The sequence below is a fragment of the Terrapene carolina genome, unplaced genomic scaffold, assembly GCF_002925995.2.
Source record: "Terrapene carolina triunguis isolate 2854851 unplaced genomic scaffold, T_m_triunguis-2.0 Scaffold88, whole genome shotgun sequence".
Classification (NCBI taxonomy): domain Eukaryota; kingdom Metazoa; phylum Chordata; order Testudines; family Emydidae; genus Terrapene; species Terrapene triunguis.
In genome coordinates this window covers 48,832,028-48,854,109 of record NW_020664439.1, presented here as the reverse complement: position 1 = coordinate 48,854,109, position 22,082 = coordinate 48,832,028, and the positions used below count along the sequence as shown (strand labels likewise).

General features: G+C 50.4%; 1 protein-coding gene across 2 annotated transcripts in view; it reads left to right on the top strand.

Annotated features, from left to right (window-relative positions):
- FGF12 (fibroblast growth factor 12) overlaps positions 1-18,419 on the top strand; it is a 283,489-nt gene extending 265,070 nt beyond the window's left edge. For both annotated transcript variants that reach the window (XM_026650165.1, XM_024212029.2), the window contains 2 exons: positions 9,198-9,396; positions 18,094-18,419. In XM_026650165.1, coding sequence (XP_026505950.1) covers positions 9,198-9,396; positions 18,094-18,212 — 318 coding nt within the window. In that variant the 3' untranslated portion in view covers positions 18,213-18,419. The remainder of the gene's footprint in view (positions 1-9,197; positions 9,397-18,093) is intronic.
- Positions 18,420-22,082: the final 3,663 nt, after the last annotated feature.

Below are 22,082 nucleotides of genomic sequence, written 5' to 3'. Positions count from 1 at the left end.
ACCTGCGGCAATTCGGGGGCGGCAGGTCCCTCACTCCCTCTAGGAGCGAAGGACCTGCCGCTGAACTGCCGCCGCTCGCGGCTTTTTTTTTTTTTCCAATTGCCGCCGCCGATCGCTTGGGGTGGCAGAAATGCTGGAGCCGGCCCTGACCCCGTCCAATGGGGCCTGGATTTCGGTTACAGCCTCTAGGGCAATACAGCAATGTAAATACTATTGTGAATCTGAGCTCAGGGTCTATGCAAGGTTATTTATTAATATCTGTGGCCAAGAGGCCCCAGTCTGGTTCGGTGGCCCCCTGTGCTTAGCACTGAACAGACTAGAAAGTCCCTGACCCACAGAGATTACAAGATAAAATAATCTTCTCTCATCTCATGTTTAGGGTTTCTGCGTGATTACATTTCCTCAATGTTCATTGCAGGCTTCAGCAGGCTGGGAGATAAGGTTCTGTTTCCCCTGATTTAAGAATCTCCATTTTAACTGTCACACAACTGCATCTTGTTTTCCCCTCCTGCCGCAGCCTGGTAATCAATGGCTCTGAGTGCAGAGAGGTGTTTCCGGCTAGTCCTTCAGAGTCAGAGCTGTTTATAGCATCATTACCTATTTCAGACACTTGGTCAGATAACCAGAATGCAGCGGAGGCAAGGGATGTGTTGGGATGCTCAGATAAGGAATTGAAAAACAGAATCTGTGCTGGAATCTGCCCGTGCCCAAATGATCATTAAGGCGGTTGTGGTGGTTGCATTGTTACATTACTCATTTCCTGAGAGGCAATTGCTTTTTTAAAGCATGGCACTGAATTCTGTAGCTAAGTTAAGTTAGAATGAGACCAGAGCTCCAGTTCTTAATGTCTTCCAACCCCTTAGAGGGATTAAAATCTGGACTTTTATTTGGATCCCAAGTTTATGTTGCATAAAGGGGACAAACCAGCCCCTTAAATCCAAACATACTCTGAGTTTTTGGGCGCTAGGAGATAAAATCTTGACCTGATCCTAGATCTTAATTTTGGGCCCATCTTTAGTGGGAAATGAAGCAAAGGATCAAATATTTCATTTGCAAACTCTCTGGGTTAGTGTGTTTGCCACCAGATTGCCTGCTACACTGTCAGCTCAGAACTAATGCCATACGTAAAGCCACTCTGTTGTCAGTCCTCAAATCCACAGTCCGTGAGCTCCCCGGGCCTGTTCGCCTGCCTCTAATTTACCCCTGTGTGTGCGCGTGTGTGTGCATGCGTGTGTGCACGAACAGCCGTTGCTGGCCATGAAAGTGAGTGGTTCGGCTGTAGGAGAGGAGTTAAAGCATGCAGCCTTCGTGTCTGCTTTTGTTAAATTGGAGGCTACGTGAGTGTCAGGATTGTAACATGTACAGCCCCTCCGAGGTCAACGCTGATCAGGCAGGTTTGGGCTCTTTTACTCCGTCAAGCACTTTAAAGAATGCACAGGATGACCGTATTAGTGACAATGGTCAGGTCAGAAGTAAGATCCATTAGTAAGATGATCTAGTATCAAGAGATCCTGGGTCCTGAAAACTCAGATGAGTTCTTGGAGGAGAGAAAGGTGATCAGGAACAGTCAACATGGATTCACCAAGGGCAAGTCATGCTTGACCAACCTGATTGCCTTCTATGATGAGATAACTGGCTCTGTGAATATGAGGAAAGTGGTGGCTAAGCAGCAGTTCTGCAGAAAAGGACCTGGGGATTACAGTGCATGAGAAGCTGGATATGAGTCAGCAGTGTGCCCTTGTTGCCAAGAAGGCCAATGGCATATTGGGCTGCATTAGTAGGAGCAGATCAAGCGAAGTGATTATTCCCTTCTATTCGGCACTGGTGAGGCCACATGTGGAGTATTGAGTCCAGTTTTGGGCCCCCCACTACAGAAAGAATGTGGACAAATTGGAGAGAGTCCAGCGGAGGGCAACGAAAATGATCAGGGGTCTGGGGCACATGACTTATGAGGAGAGGCTGAGGGAACTGGGATTGTCTAGTCTGGAGAAGAGAAGAGTGAGGGGGGATTTGATAGCAGCCTTCAACTACCGGTGGCAGATGACAGAACAAGGAGCAATGGTCTCAAGTTGCAGTGGGGGAGGTTTAGGTTGGATATTAGGAAAAACAATTTCACTAGGAGGGTGGTGAAGCACTGGAATGGGTTCCCTAGGGAGGTGGTGGAATCTCCATCCTTAGAGGTTTTTAACTCCCGGCTTGACAAAGCCCTGGCTGGGATGATTTAGTTGGGGTTGGTCCTGCTTTGAGCAGGGGGTTGGACTAGATGACCTCCTGAGGTCTCTTCCAACCCTAATTTTCTATGATTCTATGATTCTTGCCCATGTGTGGAGTCCTATGGAAGTCAATGGGAGCGGTCAAGTATTAAAATCAGTGGGGGTACTTGTCTGGGACTACCCCAGTCTCCATGGGACTACCCCAGTTTTCCTGAGTGGGATTACTCATGTGAGCAAGACCTACTTGCATGAGTAAAGGCCCATTTCCCTTCATCAGGGTATGCAGGACCAAACCCTAAATTACACATCCTTTTGGGTCAGAACCATGTCTGTATTCTATCCATAGAGCACCGCACACGATGATATTAATGCTACCTATGTCCTCAACCTGGTCAACGTTTAGCATGGCTTTCCTAAAGAGCTGCTTTCATGGAAGTGAGTGGGAGACTTGCCATGGTCTGTAATTGGAGAAAAATCCCTGTGAACGAAAGACTGTCCTGCAAATCCATCCTTTCTTTTTGGGTGGAGGAGTGTTTATGGAAACACGGCAGAGGTGCTTCCATAATGTCTAGTGCAGAGGTCGGCAACCTTTCAGAAGTGCTGTGCCGAGCCTTCATTTATTCAGTCTGATTTAAGGTTTCATGTGCCAGTAATACATTTTAACGTTTTTAGAAGGTCTCTTTCCATAAGTCTATAATATATAACTGAACTATTGTTATATGTAAAGTAAATAAGGTTTTTAAAATGTTTAAGAAGCTTCATTTAAAATTAAATTAAAATGCAGAGCCCCCTCCGGACCGGTGGGCAGGACCCGGGCAGTGTGAGTGCCACTGAAAATCAACTCGCATGCTGCCTTCGGCCCACGTGCCATAGGTTGCCTACCCCTGGTCTAGTGCCACCTCTGTAAGCTCAGCAAAATGCAGCTCTTATGAGCGTAGACAATGCTAAAAATTAAGACGTTTACTAGGATTACTAGTCGTTACTTCAGCTGAATACACGTGGGAAATTCTCAATATTTAACAAAAGTTGAATCAATGTGAACTCCATTCTCAGCTAGTCTAAATCGTCCCCCTGCCCCTGACTGCAGTGCAGCGTTGCTGATTGACACCTGCTGAGGATCTGGCCCAAGTCTTGTTCCGCAAGTAAAGAGAAGCCCGTAAATACTCTGAACAAAGCAAAAACATGATTCCGGCAATAAATGACGTAGCTATTTCAGTGCCCGTCATTCAGATCCCTCCCTAAACAATGCCGTATATTACTTGCAGAATGGCTGCATTCTTTTACTGGTGCGAATTTCAGCGACTGATTTCATGAAGCCATTAGTTTCTCCTTTCGGTGTATATCGCAGGGAGAACCGTATTACAAAAAGATCTCTCTCTATTTGGTGATTTCAAAAATATTGGGAGTGGGAGCTTGATCCTGAGAGGTGCTGAGCATCTGGGGCTGGATCCAACAGCCGGCAAAGTCCGTGGAAAGACATCCATTGATGTGAGTGGGGATTGCATTGGGCACCCTGCTGTGCGTGGGAATTGCAGCTGGCTCTGCACCGGCCAGGATTAGGCCCAAACGGAGAGCCACTGCAGCTAAGCCATCAGTGACTGTGCATTACTGATGAATGAAGGGAAAGAAAAGGAAGAGTAATTTAGCAAAACTCCCTAAGCGGCAAGCTCTTGCCCCAGACTTCAGTTCAGGTGCCAAATACCGGTCCTGACTGCCTCCTGCAAAGCCCTGAGAGTCAAGGGCACGCGGGGCCTTGCAGGGTCAGGGGCTAACACTGCATTTTTGCTGTAAGCAGCAACCCCTGCGGTCGGACGTTGTGGCGTTGTTATGCCGGCGCCGTTGGCGTGTGACACCCGCTTTGCCCTGGCCTTATGCTCTCCGGGCAGAACGATCGCTCAGTGATTAGCCCACGGCTGCCCAGCCCGACGGCACGTCCCTTCTGTGATCGTGTCCGAATCGTGGTAGTAGCACAAGTGGTCGTGGCGCCGTCCCAGCAGTGCATACATCTGAGTCCCTCTGCAGTCCCTGTGCAGTCCAGCCGCATTGCTCATTCACAGAACATTAGCGTCATTTCTCAATGAGCGGTGTCACAGCCACAGAGCCCTGTAATCACTTCCCAGTCAGGTGGCGGTTAAACGAAATGTAGCTAATCCCTGGGAGTGCAAGCAGATTCCCGTGTTGTTTTCGGTGAGTGTGTGTGCATCAATGGAATATAGATCCGTCTCCCTAACCTAATCTCCCACAAACATCTGGGTGGCCATGTAGATAGGCATTTTTCAACGGAAATAGTTAGCACAAATCAGGTCAAAATTAATTTTTAAATAGCAAATCTACTCACTCTTTTTTATTGAGTTTGCAGCTCTCCTAGGGCAGAGGTTCTCAAACTGGGGGGAGCGGAATGTGTTCTGGGCAGGAGGTGAGAAGCTTTAGGAAAAAAAACGTACTGCACACATTTTCCCCACAGCAATGCATAACTAGCAAGCTGATTCCTCCAGACGTACCAGGTCCTCAGATGGCGCTGTGCATTTGACTCTAAATAACGCTGTGCATTTTGACAGCTTTCTGTGAAGCTTGCAGAGCATTACACAAAGTCGTTGCCATCGGTACGTTAATCCGTTTGCTACGATGCGGTGTGCACATTTCATTTTAAGCATGGATCACAATCACAGTTTTGCTTTTGGTCTTATTACAATGGATCGTTGGCAGAAAAAAAAAACCTCAAGTGAAAAACAAAGAAGCCGAAAGTGATTCAAGTGAAGCACCGCCCCCGTATATATCGGCATATGTACTTGTGTGGTGGGGGGTCGGACCCCTAAACTACTACAGACACAAAGAAGGTGGGGGCGATCAAATATGTTTGAGGACCACTGTCCTCGGGAGAACTTTGCACTCCTAGGTCTCAGATTCTCATCCAGCCCAAGTGGCTGAGAACTGAAAATCAGGAGTAGAGCTAGGCAAACAATGCTAATTGTTTTTCATGGGAAACTTCTTAAATTTCATTTAAAAAAAAATTCCTTGAACTGTTGTTGGTTTTATTGTTGAAATCACAAGCTGAAAAGAATTCCGTTTTTGCAAATGGTTTTCAGTAGGAAATTTCACTGTTCAAAAACCAAAAACATGTCACCACTTTTTTTGACTGTTTGTGTCCTTCCCCCCTTCCCCCCAAAAAATCTGCAAAATTTTAACCAAATGAAATCTTGTTGCAAAAATATTTATTTTTCTTGAAAAGCTGTTTTTTGTCCAAAAAAATGGTTCAACAAACTTTTTTTTTTTTTTACCAGCTGTAGTCTTTAACATGTGATGAGTGTTTGGGGACCGGTGTGAAATGAGTGGTGGGACTCAGTGGAGGCACGGCAGGGACTAAATTCATGAATAAAAAACACCCCAAGAGTCAGAAGACGAAAGCTGAACCCTCCCTCCCTGACTCTTCCCCACCTTGCCCCCTGTATGGTTGTCGTCACCGGAGCAGAGTGGATGTAAGCCACTGACTCAGGAGTGGTTACTTCCCATTTTGAAGAGGTGTAAATGGCTGTACCAAATGCAAGAGTAAAACCGACGACTGTCGGGATCAAACCTGGGACCTGTCAAGCTTAGTGTAGGAGCTTTTACTATAGGGGTGGGCAACCTACGGCCCGGGGGACACATCCGGCCCTTCAGATGTTTTAATCCGGCCCTCAAGCTCCTGCCGGGGAGCGGGGTCCAGGGCTTGCTTGGCTCCACGTGTGCTGTGGCTCCGCGCAGCTCCCTGAAGCGGCAGCATGTCCCCCCTCCAGCTCCTACATGTAGGGGAAGCCAGGGGGCTCCACACGCTGCCCCTGCCCCAAGCGCCACCCCTGCAGCTCCCATTGGCTGGCAACCGCAGCCAATGGGAGCTGCAGAGACAGCGTCTGCGGATGGGGCAGTGCAAAGAGCCACCTGGCCGCGCCTCTGCATAGAAGCTGGAGGGGGGACATGCCGCTGCTTCCGGGAACTGCTTGAGGTAAGCGCTGCCCGGAGCCTGCACCCCTGACCCCCTCCAGCGCCCCAACCCCCTGCCCCAGCCTGGAGCCCCCTCCCGCCCTCCGAACCCCTCGGTCCCACCCTCCTGCACCCCAACCCCCTGCCCCCAGCTGGAGCCCCCTCCCGCCCTCCGAACTCCTCATTTCTGGCCCCACCCCAGAGCCCGCACCCCCAGCCGGAGCCCTCACCCCCTCCCACACCCCAACCCCAATTTCGTGAGCATTCATGGCCCACCATACAATTTCCATACCCAGACGTGGCCCTTGGGCTAAAAATTTTGCCCACCCCAGCTCTACTGCATGAGCTAAAAGCCACACCGCTCTTAGCCAAAGCTGGGGCAGACTCTTCAACCTCTAGCTGGGCTAGGTGCCACTAGAGGGGGACAGAGCGCCACACCAAGCAGGCAGAGGTCACACTAGGTAGGGCGAATCAGGTGCTGAAGAACCGTGGAGATTCCCTGTTATCCCTCAGAGAGGAGGGCTGAGACACATTGGGAGGATGGTGTGGGGAACCAGTGCTGCTGGTGCCCTCCCTGTTGCATTGGGAGAGGACTTTGCCTCCAGGGAGGCCCACCTGGCGTATTTCACCAGCACTAACTTGACTTTAAAAAAGGCCACACACCCCACCCCAGCTTTTCCATCTCAGGCTAGTAGCTTACTGCATTTCTGAAAACAAGAAGAAAAACAAACCCCCAAATTGCCAGATAGTTCAGTCAGTGCAGTATTTGTGGTAAGAACTAGCTTATTAGTGTGAAACCATTTAAGTACGTCTCCAGTTATTCCCTTTCTTTGCAGCTCTACTCAGACTGAGATAAGTGAAACAACAGTTTCTTGCTTGAGTTAATATAATTAACTTTGACAGTAAAGCTGGTAGAGGATCTGCTGGTATTATCTTAATAGCCTTCCCCTGCTTTGTAGCACTCAAGAGTCTTAGTAAAATTAGCAGCTAAAAGTAATACACATCATAGACTATTCCCAGAGTTGAGATGAAATAACCCGCCTGTGTCAAGTTTGTTAGGACATCTATTGAACAAGCAGGGTGGACAGCTTCAATCACCTCTTATCAGCATCCTCAACGACATCAGCGAATGGCCCCACCAGAAACATTATGCCAACACTCAAGGGCGTGACATTTACCACCACCACCAAGCAGAAGAAACTAATTATCTGTCTGTCTGTCCCCGACAGGACATGCTATTACTGACTACAAACCAAGGCATAAGCCTATAAAGGGAGAGGAGCACTATATCTCAATTTTTAGATGGTGAAACTGAGGCACGCAGAGGGGAAATGACTTGCCAAATGTCACATAGCAAATGATTTCCCCAAGGTGAAATCTGGACTAAACCCCTGGTACCCTCACTCCCAGTCTAACTGTGAGACCACGAAGATTGAGGCGGACCATGATAGGAGTTTCAGGGGATAATAATGCTTCCCCGCCTTGGTAAGGTACTTTGAGATCTTAGAGGGGTGAGCACTGGGGAAATATAATGTCTCTCTTCTTTGTTAGTGTGTGTGGCCCAACACTCAACTCTCATGGATCTTAGAGCACAGAATCGGTCACTGCAGAGTTGAGGGGGAAACACCAATATAAGAGGCCGGTGTCTCCACCCCACATAAGCTGTGTACTCCAAGTCGGGGCAACGGCTGGGTGTTTTGTGACTGCCCGTCACGGCAGTGACTATAGAGAACCAATATCGGGAGATCGCCTGAAACACTGATAACTGGAAAACTGCCTTATATACCTTTCTAAAGGACTGGGGAAGGCTATTCTGGTCCCATTGCATCCCCTCCTCTCACCCTCGGAAATACTGATTTTTAAGGAAACCAGAGAGCTTGCATCACACACGGCCAAACAATCCATTGATTTGGGTTGTTTTTTTTCATTTTCAATGTGTGCGGTGCTAATGATTGGTGTCGACTTCACAACATGCAGCCAGGAACTGGACATTTTCTGCTGCACTTTATCTTCTCTGGCTTCAAGGCCGACTGCCCATGCAGGTCTGCTGCATATCAGATTTATTGCCATACCAGCAATAGTTTATATAATCCTCCCCCCCAAAACACTTGGGGATAGGTATCATAACCCGGAGTGATACTGAAAGCTCCAAAGGCTCCCGTTTAATTGTGGTGTGTAGAGAACATGTTGGCAGCCTCACTGAAGGGGCTGTAGGGGCTGTCGCAGGAGCAGGGATCGAATGCTGTCTCTTTCTAGTCATTTTCGCTTCTTGGTCAGGACTGAGCCCAGCGCTGTTGGGACTGGGGAAATGGAGGTTACATTTTAAAACCAATTTTCATTTCTCTGATTTTTTTTCGTATTCAAACATTTCCAGGCTTTGTTCCCTCATCTCCTCGGTGCCCCACTTTTTAATAAATAAAATGCAATTTGTGGCTTAAACCCCCATCTCTTATCATCCCTTGCACCCCCTCCCTTCACAGCGGCCTTTTGCCAGAAGGTGGATTCTGCATTTGTTTAGTGAGATCGCCGTTTCTGATGCTGGCAGCCACACGCTTGCAGACCTTGTTGGAGAGGCCAGGCAGGGAGTGACAGAGCCGTGATGCTGCGGCCTCCCTTTTACACAGCAATTATCAAACACACTCTAGATTGCTCCTACAGAAACACCCAGCCACAGGGCTTCCAAAACTCTCCATGGCTCCTTGCACCCGCTGATCCAGGCTTGGATGTGCAATGGCCCATATCTGTGCAAGCTGGGTGTGCAAGCACTTTTAAAGCGCATCCACTGCAAGCTCTCTTAACAGCATAGGGGTATGGTTCGCAATCAACCCTAGAGCCTTCCATTTTAGGAGATAGTTTCTAGATCTACATATTCTTGCTCTCCCTATATTACTGTGCTCTCTCTCTCTCTCTCTCTCTCATTAAACTGGCTGTAACAACAGAGAACATTGATTATCTCCCAGTGATGCCTGGTTTAAGTGATTAGTGATTAATTCCTTCCATTGCTTTGTGTTCTCTCTCTCCCTGCAGGAGATTTTCACACCAGAGTGCAAATTTAAGGAATCGGTCTTTGAAAACTACTACGTTATTTATTCTTCCACACTGTATCGGCAGCAGGAGTCTGGACGAGCGTGGTTCCTGGGGCTCAATAAAGAAGGTCAAATTATGAAGGGGAACCGGGTGAAAAAAACCAAAGCCTCGTCCCATTTTGTACCCAAACCCATTGAAGGTATGGAAAGTTCCCACGCTCTGTCCCATGGGGCAGATGTGAGCCCCGGGGGGGGGGGGGGGGGGAAGGGGTAGAGGGGAGGCGGACTGTACTGTGGTTCAGCAGAGTGGAGCGGGCACTGTACCCTACAGCAGGGACAGTGGTGTAAGAGCTTCCGAGTTGAAACACGCTGCAACATCAATACTGGAGCCTGTCGGCCTTTGCTGTGAGCCCTGCAGTGCGTCCCAAAACATGAGCCGGCAGGTTGGGTTACTAGAGAACGAGCTGTAAACCCCAACCAAACGGGGGGCACGGGCTGAGTAAAGAGCATAGTACAGGGATGGTCGAACCTCGTACCTAGGTCATAAGTTCAAATACAACCTTTGTCTGAAGTGGCCACAATGTGTTGCCGTCTCTGATAGCTCCTTGGAAGCCCTTGTCAAGAGTCTGGGGAAATCTCAGTCCAATTCCGAGTCACCCGGGTATCCACCTTGCAGAATGTGTCTCCGGTGAGAAAGCCGGGACATAGACAATGAACTATCCAGCCTGTCCTGACACCCCAGGGGCAGCTCTCCTTGATGCACCCATCCTGTGGTCCCCAGGGTTATTCACCCTAGTGCCCTTCACAGGCACTAACTTTCCATTGGAAACAAACCCAGAGCTTTCCTCCTGCTGGGTGACGAAAAGTGAATGGTCTTGTTCCCAACAGAGATTCCTCAAGGAGGAGGGAGGGGCCTAGATCTGTATTGTCAGTGTCAGAAATATTTACCTAAGACAAGAACATTTCAATGGGTTAGCATTGCTCTCTCCAGCTTCTCCATGTCTTCCGCACCTGCCAGGGCTTGTCTACTCACCCAGAGTTACACCTGCTCCCTAAAAGTGGGGGTTTTAAACTGGTTTCATTCAGCCAGGGCACGAGGCCGTTTGGATGCTCTTAGTTTGGTTCAAAGCACACTTATTTCAATTTAGCTGAACTCTGTTAGCAATGGGTTACAGTTAAACCGCAAAAAGCTGACATAAGAGTGTCCACACGGGCTTTGCACTGATAGCCGATGCAAACGTGCGTGCAGACAAACCCCTGACAGACGCTGATACTCTGCCTAGCATGAGTGGCTGAAATCCAGAACCAAACTTCGTATCAGGGCAAAAGGAAAGGAGGAAGGAAAGGGAGAAAAGAAAATAAGAGCGAGCGAGAGAGAGAGAGAGATGCTGAGGGCTGGTCAACACACACAATTCCGCCAGTGTAACTAAAGGTGCAGTTTTTACCCTGATGTAGTTAGGCCAGTGGCACTGAGTGTGTGGACACGTATGTCGGCTTAAACCCGGCTTACAGCAATTTAGCTTGTGTGGGTAAATTTACTGCACAAGCTGAACTGCCAGAACCAGCTTTCCCCTTCTAGGAGCCTGCACACACCACTGCCCCAATCTAACCCCAGTGCAGCCGGCGTGCAGGCAGCCCGAGGCACTGCGGTGGGGTTTGCCTCGGATGGATGGTTTTAATTAGGAAGCGTTTTCTCTCTTGCTAACAAAAATAGCAGAACAGAGCCCGGGCTCTGACTCTGGAGCTGTCAGGGGCTCAGAGCAAGGGCTGAAATGGCTTTTCGGTGCTGCTCCCAGAATGCGTTGTCCTTTGCTCGGAGGAGGAGGAGGTTGGGCTCTCTGAAGAGTGGAGATGAATGTCAGGAAACCCCTTCAGGCCAGTGGCTGAGACAGATGAATTCCAGACCACATGGGAACTCCCCTGCAAACCCTTCCCCCCCAGCTATATCGGCAAGGTCATGAGTAGCAGAAAACGATGCAGAACCTAGGCCTGAGCCTCTGCGCCTGCCAGGCACTGGCTCTGAGTCGAGGATGGTCATTTGTGGGACTCCCTCCCTGGAGCCCACAGTGGCCGCCACTGGAGTTTGCAGCCGGCCTGTTTATCTCACCTGGCCTCCCCCACCGCTTTCTTGTCTGTCTCCTCCTCACCCCCCGTCCCCAGTCCGTTTGGGACTGGAGTGGTTTCCCCAACAGCAGCTGGGTTTGCCCTTGTGGCAGATATTTCGGTGCTGCCTGGCTGTGTGCGGTGGGGGGTCCCTTAAAGCGAGGGATTCCGTTTGCTGCTAAGTATTTGGGTTTTCGCGCGGGGCCCAGTCGGTGCACGGTGGGCGGATGTCACTGGTAGATGGATGCCACACAGCTGGGAGGCACAGAGGCCTGACTCAGGGCCGCATTCTCATTACAGTAGATGCTGCTGCTGCTTCGGTTTCCGAAAGCCCAGCGCGGCCCTGGCGTTCCTTTCCCTCGCCTGCATGCCTCCGCCCGCGCGAGCGTCTGTCGTCGCTGTCCTCCAGAGCGAGCAGGCGAGCACTTTAGAGCCCGGCAGCCGCATTAAGGAGTCCTCCCCCGGGCTGCTTTGCCGCCCGCTGCTGCATCCAAGAGCTGGCTGCCCCCCCAGCAAAGGCACGTGTCAGCCTGCCAAAGCCTTCCGCTGTCTGGGGCCGCGGCGCGCGGAGGGCTCTGTTCCCAAGCCGAAGATGAGTGGTCGGCAGCAGAGGGGTTGGAGTGAAGTTGGCTCCGTTCCACCCCCACCCATGAATCTGAGACAGGCACAGAATATTTTACGGGAACTTCTCGGCCAGGGTGAAGACCCCGGATGGCCCTCTAGGGGCTGGGGGACGGAAGGAGGTGACCTGTATAGCACCGTTCTCCCCCAAGGCTGCGTGTGGGACTGTTTACCTCTCGTCCTGGTTTTGTAGCATAACCAGCCCTAGAGCACCCCGATCCTTTGTGTGCGACCGTAGTAGGGTGGCTCCTGTCTGAGCAGCCCTCGTGGCCAGGGGGACCTCCACAGGGCACTGCCTCACTTTTCCTTCTTCAAAACTCCACCCAGTCTTGCTCATCCAATTGAAGCCCTACTTGGGGTCTAGTTTCTTTATTAACACAAAGTTACAAAAACCCTAACACAAAAACAAATCTTACCCCCTGCCTGATAGTGGGCACAGCCCCTCCCCCCGGAGGTACTGTCCCTTTCTGTTGTCGGGGCAGCAGGAGGAAATGCAAGGGCAAGGCTGCACTCCTTGCCTTCTCCCAAAGCCCCAGCTCTCTTCTCCAGGGACCACTGCAGGAGACCCTCCCTCCCAGCCGCTTCTCTTCTGCAGTTCCCTTTCTACCTCTGCCTCTTTGGTCTGACCTCCCTCTGACCCTTAAAATGCCCCTACAGCAGGGCAAGGCTATTATCCCTATTCTGAAGAGGGGGAACTGAGGCACAGAGTGATTAAGAGACACACCCAAGGTCACACAGGAAGTCTGTGGGAGAACTGGGAATGGAAGCCAGGTCTTCCAAGACCAAGGCTAGTGCCTTAACCATTGAACCAGCCTTCCTCTTCATTTGGGAATGTGACCCCCATGAAGGCCATGAGAGTTAGTGCTGGGCGGTGTGTCTGTTGAGGAGGATTTTTGCCTGCTGGAGAAGAGAGGCATCACAAACTACATATACAGAAATCACGTCACCCACCACTGAATGGCAGCCACCTCTGGGGTGAAACTTGGCAGCAGTTTACCAGTGTGCACAAAACTACATGGCAGCTTAGTTTAAACAAGAACTGCAAAAACACCAAAAGCTCCGTGCTCCAATAGCTAACAGCTAAGGGAAATGTGTTCTTTTACTTCAACTGGTAAAACGGTTGCTTCTGGATTCAGAAGTTCTCCAGTACAAGTGCTAACAGGCAGAAAACTAATAAACGCAAAACACCTCCAAAAATGCCTTAAAATGGCTTTTCTATACAGAAGAGGCAAGTTTTAAGGCCCGGTGACGCTACAAAAATGCTTTCAAGTCCTACAGCCTGAAGGGTATTTGGGGATCCTTAGTTAATGTATGGCAAGGTGCCAGTTTGGGATACAAACACACCCACTGCACACTTCTTTTGATATTGTAATGTTTGGTTGCTGTGGCCTGAACTCAAGGAGCCATGAAGCTGTGAGCTTGCGGCCTGAGCCAGGCCAATTGGCATGCGTGGAATCACCGCTTGGGCCCGGTACAACCTTTTAAAGCCATTTCAATCTCCCGGAGTGTCTATAGCCTCAGGGACGGAACCGATCCTTTGCCCCCCCCCCCAGCCAATGGGAGTCTTTCCATTCACTGCCGTTGGCTTTGGATCAGGCCCTTACAGTGGGAATACTTGGCTGCTTATATTCACTCTGCCCCTTGGTGGGGGTATCTCCTGCTTCACGCTCTAAAGTTCCCGCATTTCCCCTTTCCTAGCACTAGACCCTGGAACCAGAGTGCATCTCTTCCTTCTCTCAGCAGAGAGGCCCCAGGCCTGCTACTGCAGCTTGGCTTGAGCAGACCTCCTCTGCGGTGGTGAATGGCCTGGCAGGCTGGGGTGCAAGGGGCATCATACAGAGGCCCCCGACTCTTCCCCAACTCTTTTCCCATAGTGGAACTACTCCAGTTCTGCTAAATCAGAGCCCTCTGTCGCCACGGTGAAGTGGCAAGGGGGAATTTCTCTCCCAGGCGCTGTCCGCATTAGGAAGATGTAGCGAGTTCAGCCCCAGTAAACACAGATCATTGTCTTTGCTTCTAGTAGGCGCTGAACAGCATTTAGGGGGGCATGGATCAGTGTTCATGTCACACTGCCCATCAGTATGTGGCCCAGGCCGGGGCAGCTAATGATCCAACCAGCGGACCAAATTTGGGATGAATCCTGGTCACGTGCCACCTGAGGCATGTTGTGCATATGCTAAGAAGAAGCAGCATTTAAAAACCTGTTCATTAGCCTTTGCTAAACACAGCTCGTTTTCTTGTGTCGTCGGGGCCCTAGAAATGCAGCATTTCGCACAGAGTCTCTCCCACGCTTGCTTCACTGGGCCCTCACTGAAACCCTCAAGCTAGATCCTGAAGGAAGAAGAGGGATCACTTTCAGCAGGCGTTTCCTTGGCGTTTGGTAATAAAAGTGCTGTCACCCATGGACGTGCTGTGGTTCCATTTGGCGGCGTCCTGCGTGTTTAGCTGCCAGGTAGAGACTAGCTCAACCGTCTGCAACTCACATCAGCTGGAATTTCCTTCCAGCCTTCATTGCGTTCATTAAGGCAGAAAACCAAGGTGCATAATGACCCGACTCCCTTCCCACATCTGGTGTTAAGTCAATTAAATCTCTTCAGTGGAGCATTGACTAACACAAGTGACCCTCCTCCCATGTCTCGGGGGGGCGACACCCCGGGCAAAGTTCTGCATGTGGAGTGGTGGCGTCCCTCCAATGATGTTATGGGTGGGGCGAGCCAGGACTGGGGCAGAGCCAGGGGCATGTACTGTTCCCTCCCCAGCTGTGCCGCACCCACTAGAGTAGGGACGTGGAGTTTGGTGCTTCTACACGGTGCTCCCATTGGCGTGAGAGCTCCCAAGTGGTGTGTGCTGCTCGGATGCCCAGCAGCCAATGGTGCCCAATGAAATGGCAGAAGCGGGGAGGGACAGGGAAGTGTGTATGGTGGGGGACTTGCTCCAGTCGGTTATTATAGAGTTAAGTTAGTTCTGCCATTATTCTCTCTCAGCATCGTTATCCACTTTCCAGGCACGAGATCAATACCATGGGATAAACCGTTACCCTGTTTGTGAAGGGGATCGATTCTTGCACTCTCTCTCTTTGAGCATTAATTCCTTCCCCCTCTTTGGCTACGTCCGATACAGTGCGTCAGCTGGATGGCTCCAAACAGCTAACCGCACTCCCGTGGAAGGCAGACATACACATATAGGCCTGGGCCGTGCTCTCAGCACCACCAGCTTTCTCCCAGCACACTGGGATCTCCACCTCCTGTCGTGGAGCGACACCTGATTTACAGCAGAGCGAGAAAGGGGAGTCTCAAGCCCCCAGCATTAGCCCCCTTGATCTGAGATCCAGTGAACCAAACTTCTGGGTTCCCGGAACCTCCGTCATGTGCCTCATCAGAACTATGGACCATGCGCAGGCTTCATTGCTTATCAAGAGGTGCTGGGAAGCCTAATTAGCCCATGACGAGAGCGTGCTATTTACATAGGATTGTTGTTCTTGCTTCTGTCCCCGGAGATGCCGTTTTCCCCACAGCTTTGGATGCCTCACTAGCACGCCAGCAAAGCGAGGTGCGGTGCGGTGCGGGTGCTCTGGGATTGTTCTGTAACCAGTGCCCTTCACTTGTACATACAAGGTGCTCCTGGCAGGGAAGGAAACTCCCGTGTGAGTATGTGGTGCACAAGAGAGCATTAGGTGTGGCTTATTGACAAGACTGAACCAGTTTGCACTATGGATAGCCTGCTTTGCCTGATAGCTGGGTGACTCATTGAACCAACCTGTCCCTGGGGTTAACCCAGCCAGCCTGGGTGAATGGGATTCCAGCTCCAAAGCTAGTGGAGATGGGAATTGTGAGGGACAGCAGGAGGTGTGAGAGGCTGATTTCGCCACCCAGCCCTCCGCCATTTCACACTCACGCGACTGCCAAAGCTGCGGGACTAGCCCACAAGTCAAACGTTGATTCTTCACTGCCTAGCCCAAGTGGCAGTCCAGAGCTACTGGGGCGCATGGGGAGCACTTGGAGCAGGGGCAAATGATGATACTATGTGCAAGGCAAAAGCGAAGCAACACAGGCAGGGGCTATTTGGCAGTAATGGTGATGACATTGATGTGTGCACTGTTTGTGTCAGTCTAGTGGCTGGCAGGGCAGAATTCCTAGATTTTATGCCCAGTTCTGGCACTGACTCAATGTGCAAACTGGGGTAAGTTCCTTATTCTCTTTGCTTTTCTTTTTCCACCTGAAAATGGCTTTCTTGATAATTTTACCTACCTCAAAGGGGTGTTATGAGGCCTAGTTATTGTGTGTATTTAAAGTGCTTGGAGCGCCTTGGAGGGAAGGTGTTGTATGGTCAAAATAGTATTTTTCATTGGTCAAGTTTGCAATGCAACATCGGTTACATTAGTGCACACCTGACTGCACTTCATCTCTGCCTTGTATTGTTCTGCATCACTATAAATGTTTATCTAGATGGGAGTAAAATGCAAAGTACCAGTGCCATTTCAATCTAGCCCTCAGTGTCAGGAGTTGTTCCTAAATCAGGGAAAAGCTATAAACATAAGGACTCAATTCATCTTTCTGTAGACGAAGACTGTTTTCATTTATTCAGCTATTTTGGAATGGAATTAGTTTGTTTTATGTTGTGTTTATGTTCTTGACGATGAGCCAGAACCGAAGCGTTGCAGGCTCGCTTCTCCCCTGCTTGACACTGTCTGCAGTCGTTTCCACGACAATTCTCTCGCAACTCGGGACGGACGGACTGCAGGCCGTCTTTGCACAGGCAAAGGTGTAAGGCTGGCAGGATCAGGCCTAACATCCCCAGAATGGGGCGGGGGGGGGGAGATTCGCAAGCTGACCCCGTCTCTCGTTCTCATCCCCAGCATATTGGGCCTTGAAACAACGCTATTTTGGTGACTGTTAGAGCAATGCCGTGTTGAAGATTGGCCTCCTGGGGCTACCTCCTGAGACCCTTATTCAGCACTGACTCTGTGTGTACTCCTGCCTTTCTCAGGGCTAGATCATGCTATACACATGCAGCCCTTAGAAAGAGACAGCGGGGAGGCGCATCACCCCAGGCAGGGGGTGGGCTGGTGCTGGGTCTCAGAGAGGGACAATTTCTCCTTGGTCTCTCCAGCTGCACTGCAGGGAGGAGTAATAGGGCAGCTTTTTATAGGAGGCCATAAACTCCCCTTCCTGCATGGCCAGCCCCCTCTGCTGACTGCCCCATGGGGGGAAGGGGCGGCACAGAGTCACGGCTCTGTCCACTCCCCACCAGATTGCTCCCAGGGGAAGCGGGGAAGTGTTTCTCCCAGACCTGCGATGCCCGCACCTCCTACATGGCCACCCAAGGGAGGGGATCCTTTCTCCTTCCTACTTTGCTGCACAGCCACTTAAGAGCATGGCATATTCTGGTCTGCAGTGAGTTAAATAGCAGAGACACTGACTGAAATGCTCTGTTTATGGCTGGAGGGGACAAAGTGGGTTTCAGTTGGAACCACAATCTGGAGCTTGAACTCCCTGCAAGGTGGGCCAGGATGCAAAAGTTTGTTAAGAACATAAGAATGGCCGTACTGGGTCAGACCAAAGGTCCATCTAGCCCAGTATCCTGTCTGCCGACAGTGGCCAATGCCAGGTGCCCCAGAGGGAGTGAACCTAACAGGTAATGATCAAGTGATCTCTCTCCTGCCGTCCATCTCCACCCTCTGACAGACAGAGGCTAGGGACACCATTCCTTGTTAGTTTTGGGGGTCTCATTGTTTCTTGTCAGAGATTAAGGACAGGGGAAAGGGGCTAACTCATTGATCTGCTGCTAATATTGGCATTGTGAGCTAACGTGCAATGTTGTGAATCGAGATGTTCATTTTATATGTATATATATTTGTATGTCATAAAAAACATGGAGAGTAGAGAGCCTTATCTGTGAGAGACCAGAAATCCTTCACTTGTAATTGTGCCTCTGGGAGGGGGTAGACTTAAAAGGGTCTGAACTGCCAGCACAGGCAGAGAACCGTGAATAATAAAGGAATATATTACTGGGATATTCAGGCTTATCTGTGTGTGTGTGGCGGGAAAGGGGGCAGGGGAGGAGAAGACTAGTTTAGGGAAAAATGCCCCACACATAAGGAAATGCTAATTGTGGTCCAAGAACTCTGTCTCTGGGATAGTGTGAAAGCTAATTGTCGCCCTTTCTGTTTGCAGTGTGCATGTACAGAGAGCCATCGCTGCATGAAATTGGAGAAAAACAAGGACGCTCAAGAAAAAGTTCAGGGACACCAACCATGAACGGAGGCAAAGTTGTTAACCAGGACTCGACATAACTGACAAACACCCCCCTCCCTCTCTTCCAATTCTTCCCTTCCCACTCACCTCCCCACCCTGCCGGCGAAACCACACCGAGACGACAAGAAACTGAGCAAGGCAGGACCTCCCGGTAGCGGCTAGGATTCTGAACTCAAAAATCTTTCTTCGTGTAGGATGAGGAAATCGACTCCCAAATCTTGCCTGTTGCAACGTTTCAAAAAAAACGAAGAAAAAATGTTTTAAATCAGGACTCCATTAACATTTTAAACGCAAACTGTTTGCTCTTTGATCAAAAGGAAAAATCTCTTCTCTGCATAGTAATAATAAATAATTATTAACTAATACATAATAATAATAACAATAAAGATGTTACCTTTAAAAATAAAAAAAGCTTTTGGAGAATTGAACTTAACACATGATATGCTGAAAACAAGCCAGGCTCTAAAAACTGACTTCTCTGTGCTTTTGTGTTATTCTTTGCTCTCACGCACAAACCCACATGATTCCAGTCCTTTTCCCAAGCAGACAGACTGGGTTTCCCCAGGGCAGAAAAGGGAAGGATGGATTATGATTCTGTTTCCTCTAATATTAATAAAATATGGCCCATCCGAATTAGGATTCTGACAGTCACAGGCCCTGAACTCGCGATTGTGCAGTTGGCTTTGCCAATCCTGGTAGCGCAGCATGTCGTTATTTGTTGTTGCTAACGGTATTTGAGCATGTTTGAAGATGGAGAGAGAGCTTTATGCCTTCCTCCTCCACACAACATTTTTTACTGTTAGTACCGTGTTTCCCCGAAAATAAGACAGTGTCTTATATTAATTTTTGCTCCCAAAGATGCGCTAGGTCTTATTTTCAGGGGAGGACTTATTTTTCCTGGAGCTTCGGGGCCTTATATTCCGGGGTGGCCTTATTATCGAGGAGGTCTTATTTTCGGGGGATGTCTTATATTACAGCGAGAGGCAAAACTGGAAGTAGGTCTTATTTTCGAGGGATGTCTTATTTTCGGGGAAACAGGGTAGGTGCCAGAAGACTTTCAGAACTAGGTTTTCAGGTCCCACCAGGGGAAATGGTTACGTTAGAACATCGAATTGGTGGAGAGGAAATAAAGCTAGAGAAATACCTGCTGTTGAGTAGAAAGGAGGAAGAGCTCAGTATTTGAGGGGTGTATGTGCACATGGGAGAGAGAAAGAGGTGTCTGAGGAGTGGGGCTGAGAGAGGGGAAAGTGGGGAGAGGGAGAGGGGATGCTAGAACATTTTCCTTACCAATCAGCTGACCTCTCAGCGAGCACTCTTATGCTCCCTATATTTTTCACTCAGTCCATGTTCGAGTCCCAAGCCGAGGGTCCCCCTGCGAGGCCCTGAACATCTCCACAGAGCTGCATGACCAATCGGGGGCCCAACACAATCCCTAGGAGTTGGGTCTCCCCTGGATTCTCATTGCCCGAGCAGTCGGTCCGCCCCAGCTCCCTGGCAGGTTTCCCTTGGAAGGGAAGCTGAGCGTAGCAGATTGGAAGGGGCAGTGTGGCACACACCTACCAACTCAAGCACCCTGTGAGGGTAGGGTTGCCAACTTTCTGATTGCAGAAAACCAAACACCCTTGCCCCGCCCCTTCCCAATGCCTCACCCCTGCTCAATCCATCCCCCTCCCTTGCTCACTCTCCCCCACCCTTGCTCATTTTCACCGGGCTGGGGCAGGGGGTTGTGGTGCAGGAGGGGTGGGCACTCCAGCTGGGGGTGCGGGCTCTGGGGTGAGGCCAGAGGATGAGGGGTTTGGGGTGCAGGAGGATGCTCCGGGCTGGGGTTGGGGTCTGGGAGGGGAGTTACCTCAGGCAGCTCCCGGAAGCAGCCGGCATGTCCTTGTGGCCCATAGCTGGAAGGGCGGCCAGGCAGCTTTGCACACTGCCCCTGGCTGCAGGCGCCACCCCTGCAGCTCCCATTGGCTGCGGTTCCTGGCCAATGGGAGCTGCAGAGCCGGCGCTAGGGGCGGGGGCAGCTCACGGAGCCCCCTGGTCACCCCTGTGCTTAGGGACCGGACATCACGGCCACTTCCGGGAGCCGTGCAGAGCCAGGGCAGATAGGGAGCCTGCCTTAGCCCTGCCACGCCACCGACCAGACTTTTAACAGCCCAGTCAGCGGTGCTGACTGGAGCGGCCAGGGTCCCTTTTCGACCGGGCATTCCGGCCGTAAACCGGATGCCTGGCAACCCTAGAGCGGCGGCAGAGAGAATAGATGCTTTGAATGTACTTGAAAAAGTGAGGAAATCAGAGACAGGCAATGGGGGGCGAGGGGGAGAAGCGATGAGTTGATCTGCAAAGTGTAGTCTTCACGCTGGTCCTTTCAATGGCTAGTGAGAACAAATGAGCATTTGCTGCGGAAGCTAAATTTCCCTTTAGTAAATAAATCAGGCTTCAGCCCTGCAGGACACCCACAGGCTTTGCCACTCTCTGCAAGCCTCTGTTTGCAGCCCACCCACAGCCACTAAGCCTGTACCTCTGCCTTACAAAGCACAACCCCCCTCATGGGCCCAGGTCTGCGAGGTGCCATAAACTCTCACTTCCCGTGGACAACAGTGAAGTCAACGGGAGTGGAGGCTGCTCAACACCTAGTCTGTTGAGTGTCTCAGCCCACGGCCACTGTCATGAAGTTAAGAACGCCGTCCTCGGTCAGCCCGTGCTCAGTGCCAGGGGCTTCAGAGGGAATGAACAGAACAGGGCGATTATTGAGTCACCCATCCCCTGAGAGCAGAGCTGACCCGTGCCTGCTGATAGTGGAGGTGGGGCAGTGAGGGCAGCTATCTTCAGCAGTGTTACTGAGCATGCTCAGTACAAGCCAAGCAGCAAATCTGGGGGGGGGGCACATGCCCCCCGCACTCCCCCCCCCCCCCCCCACACACACACACACATGGCCTCTGCCTGACAGCCAATCCCAGCTTCTGTTCAGGGACATCCAGAGTATGGGGTTGCATCCCTGATCATCTTGGTGAATTGCCATTGTCAGACCTGTGCTCCAAGAACGTACCTGATCAATACTTTTGACATAAGAACATAAGAACGGCCGTACCGGGTCAGACCAAAGGTCCATCCAGCCCAGTATCCGGTCTACCGACAGTGGCCAATGCCAGGTGCCCCAGAGGGAGTGGACCTAACAGGCAATGATCAAGTGATCTCTCTCCTGCCATCCATCTCCACCCTCTGACAGACAGAGGTTAGGGACACCATTCCTTACCCATCCTGGCTAATAGCCATTAATGGACTTAACTACCATGAATTTATCCGGTTCTCTTTTAAAAGCTGTTATAGTCCCAGCCTTCACAACCTCCTCAGGTAAGGAGTTCCACAAGTTAACTGTGCGCTGCGTGAAGAACTTCCCTGTATTTGTTTTAAACCTGCTGCTGACCTTTACAACATCTCGTGGCAATGAGTTCCACAGGTTGACTGTGTGTTGTGTGGCCTTTTGGTTGTTTTAAACTTTCTGCCTATTAATTTCATAGGGCGATTCCTGGTTCTTATGTTATGTTTAGGGCGGTAAATAACACGTCCCTATTCACTTTCACCAGACCATTCATGATTTTATAGCCCTCTATTATATCCCCGCTTAGTCAGTGCTTCTAAGCTGAGACGTCCCAGCCTTTTTTACTCTCGCCTCGTATGGAAGCTGTTCCATACCCCTCATCATTTTCATTGCCCTTCTCTGTAGCTTTTCCAATGCTAATATACCATTTTTTGAGATAGGGTGACCAAAACTGCACCCAGTATTCAAAGGCTGGGCATCTCCTGGATTTCTATAGTGGCATTATGATATTTTTCTGTTTTATTCCCTATCCCTTTCCTAATGACTCCTAACATTCTGTGACCTTTTCTGACTGCTGCTGCACATTGAGTGG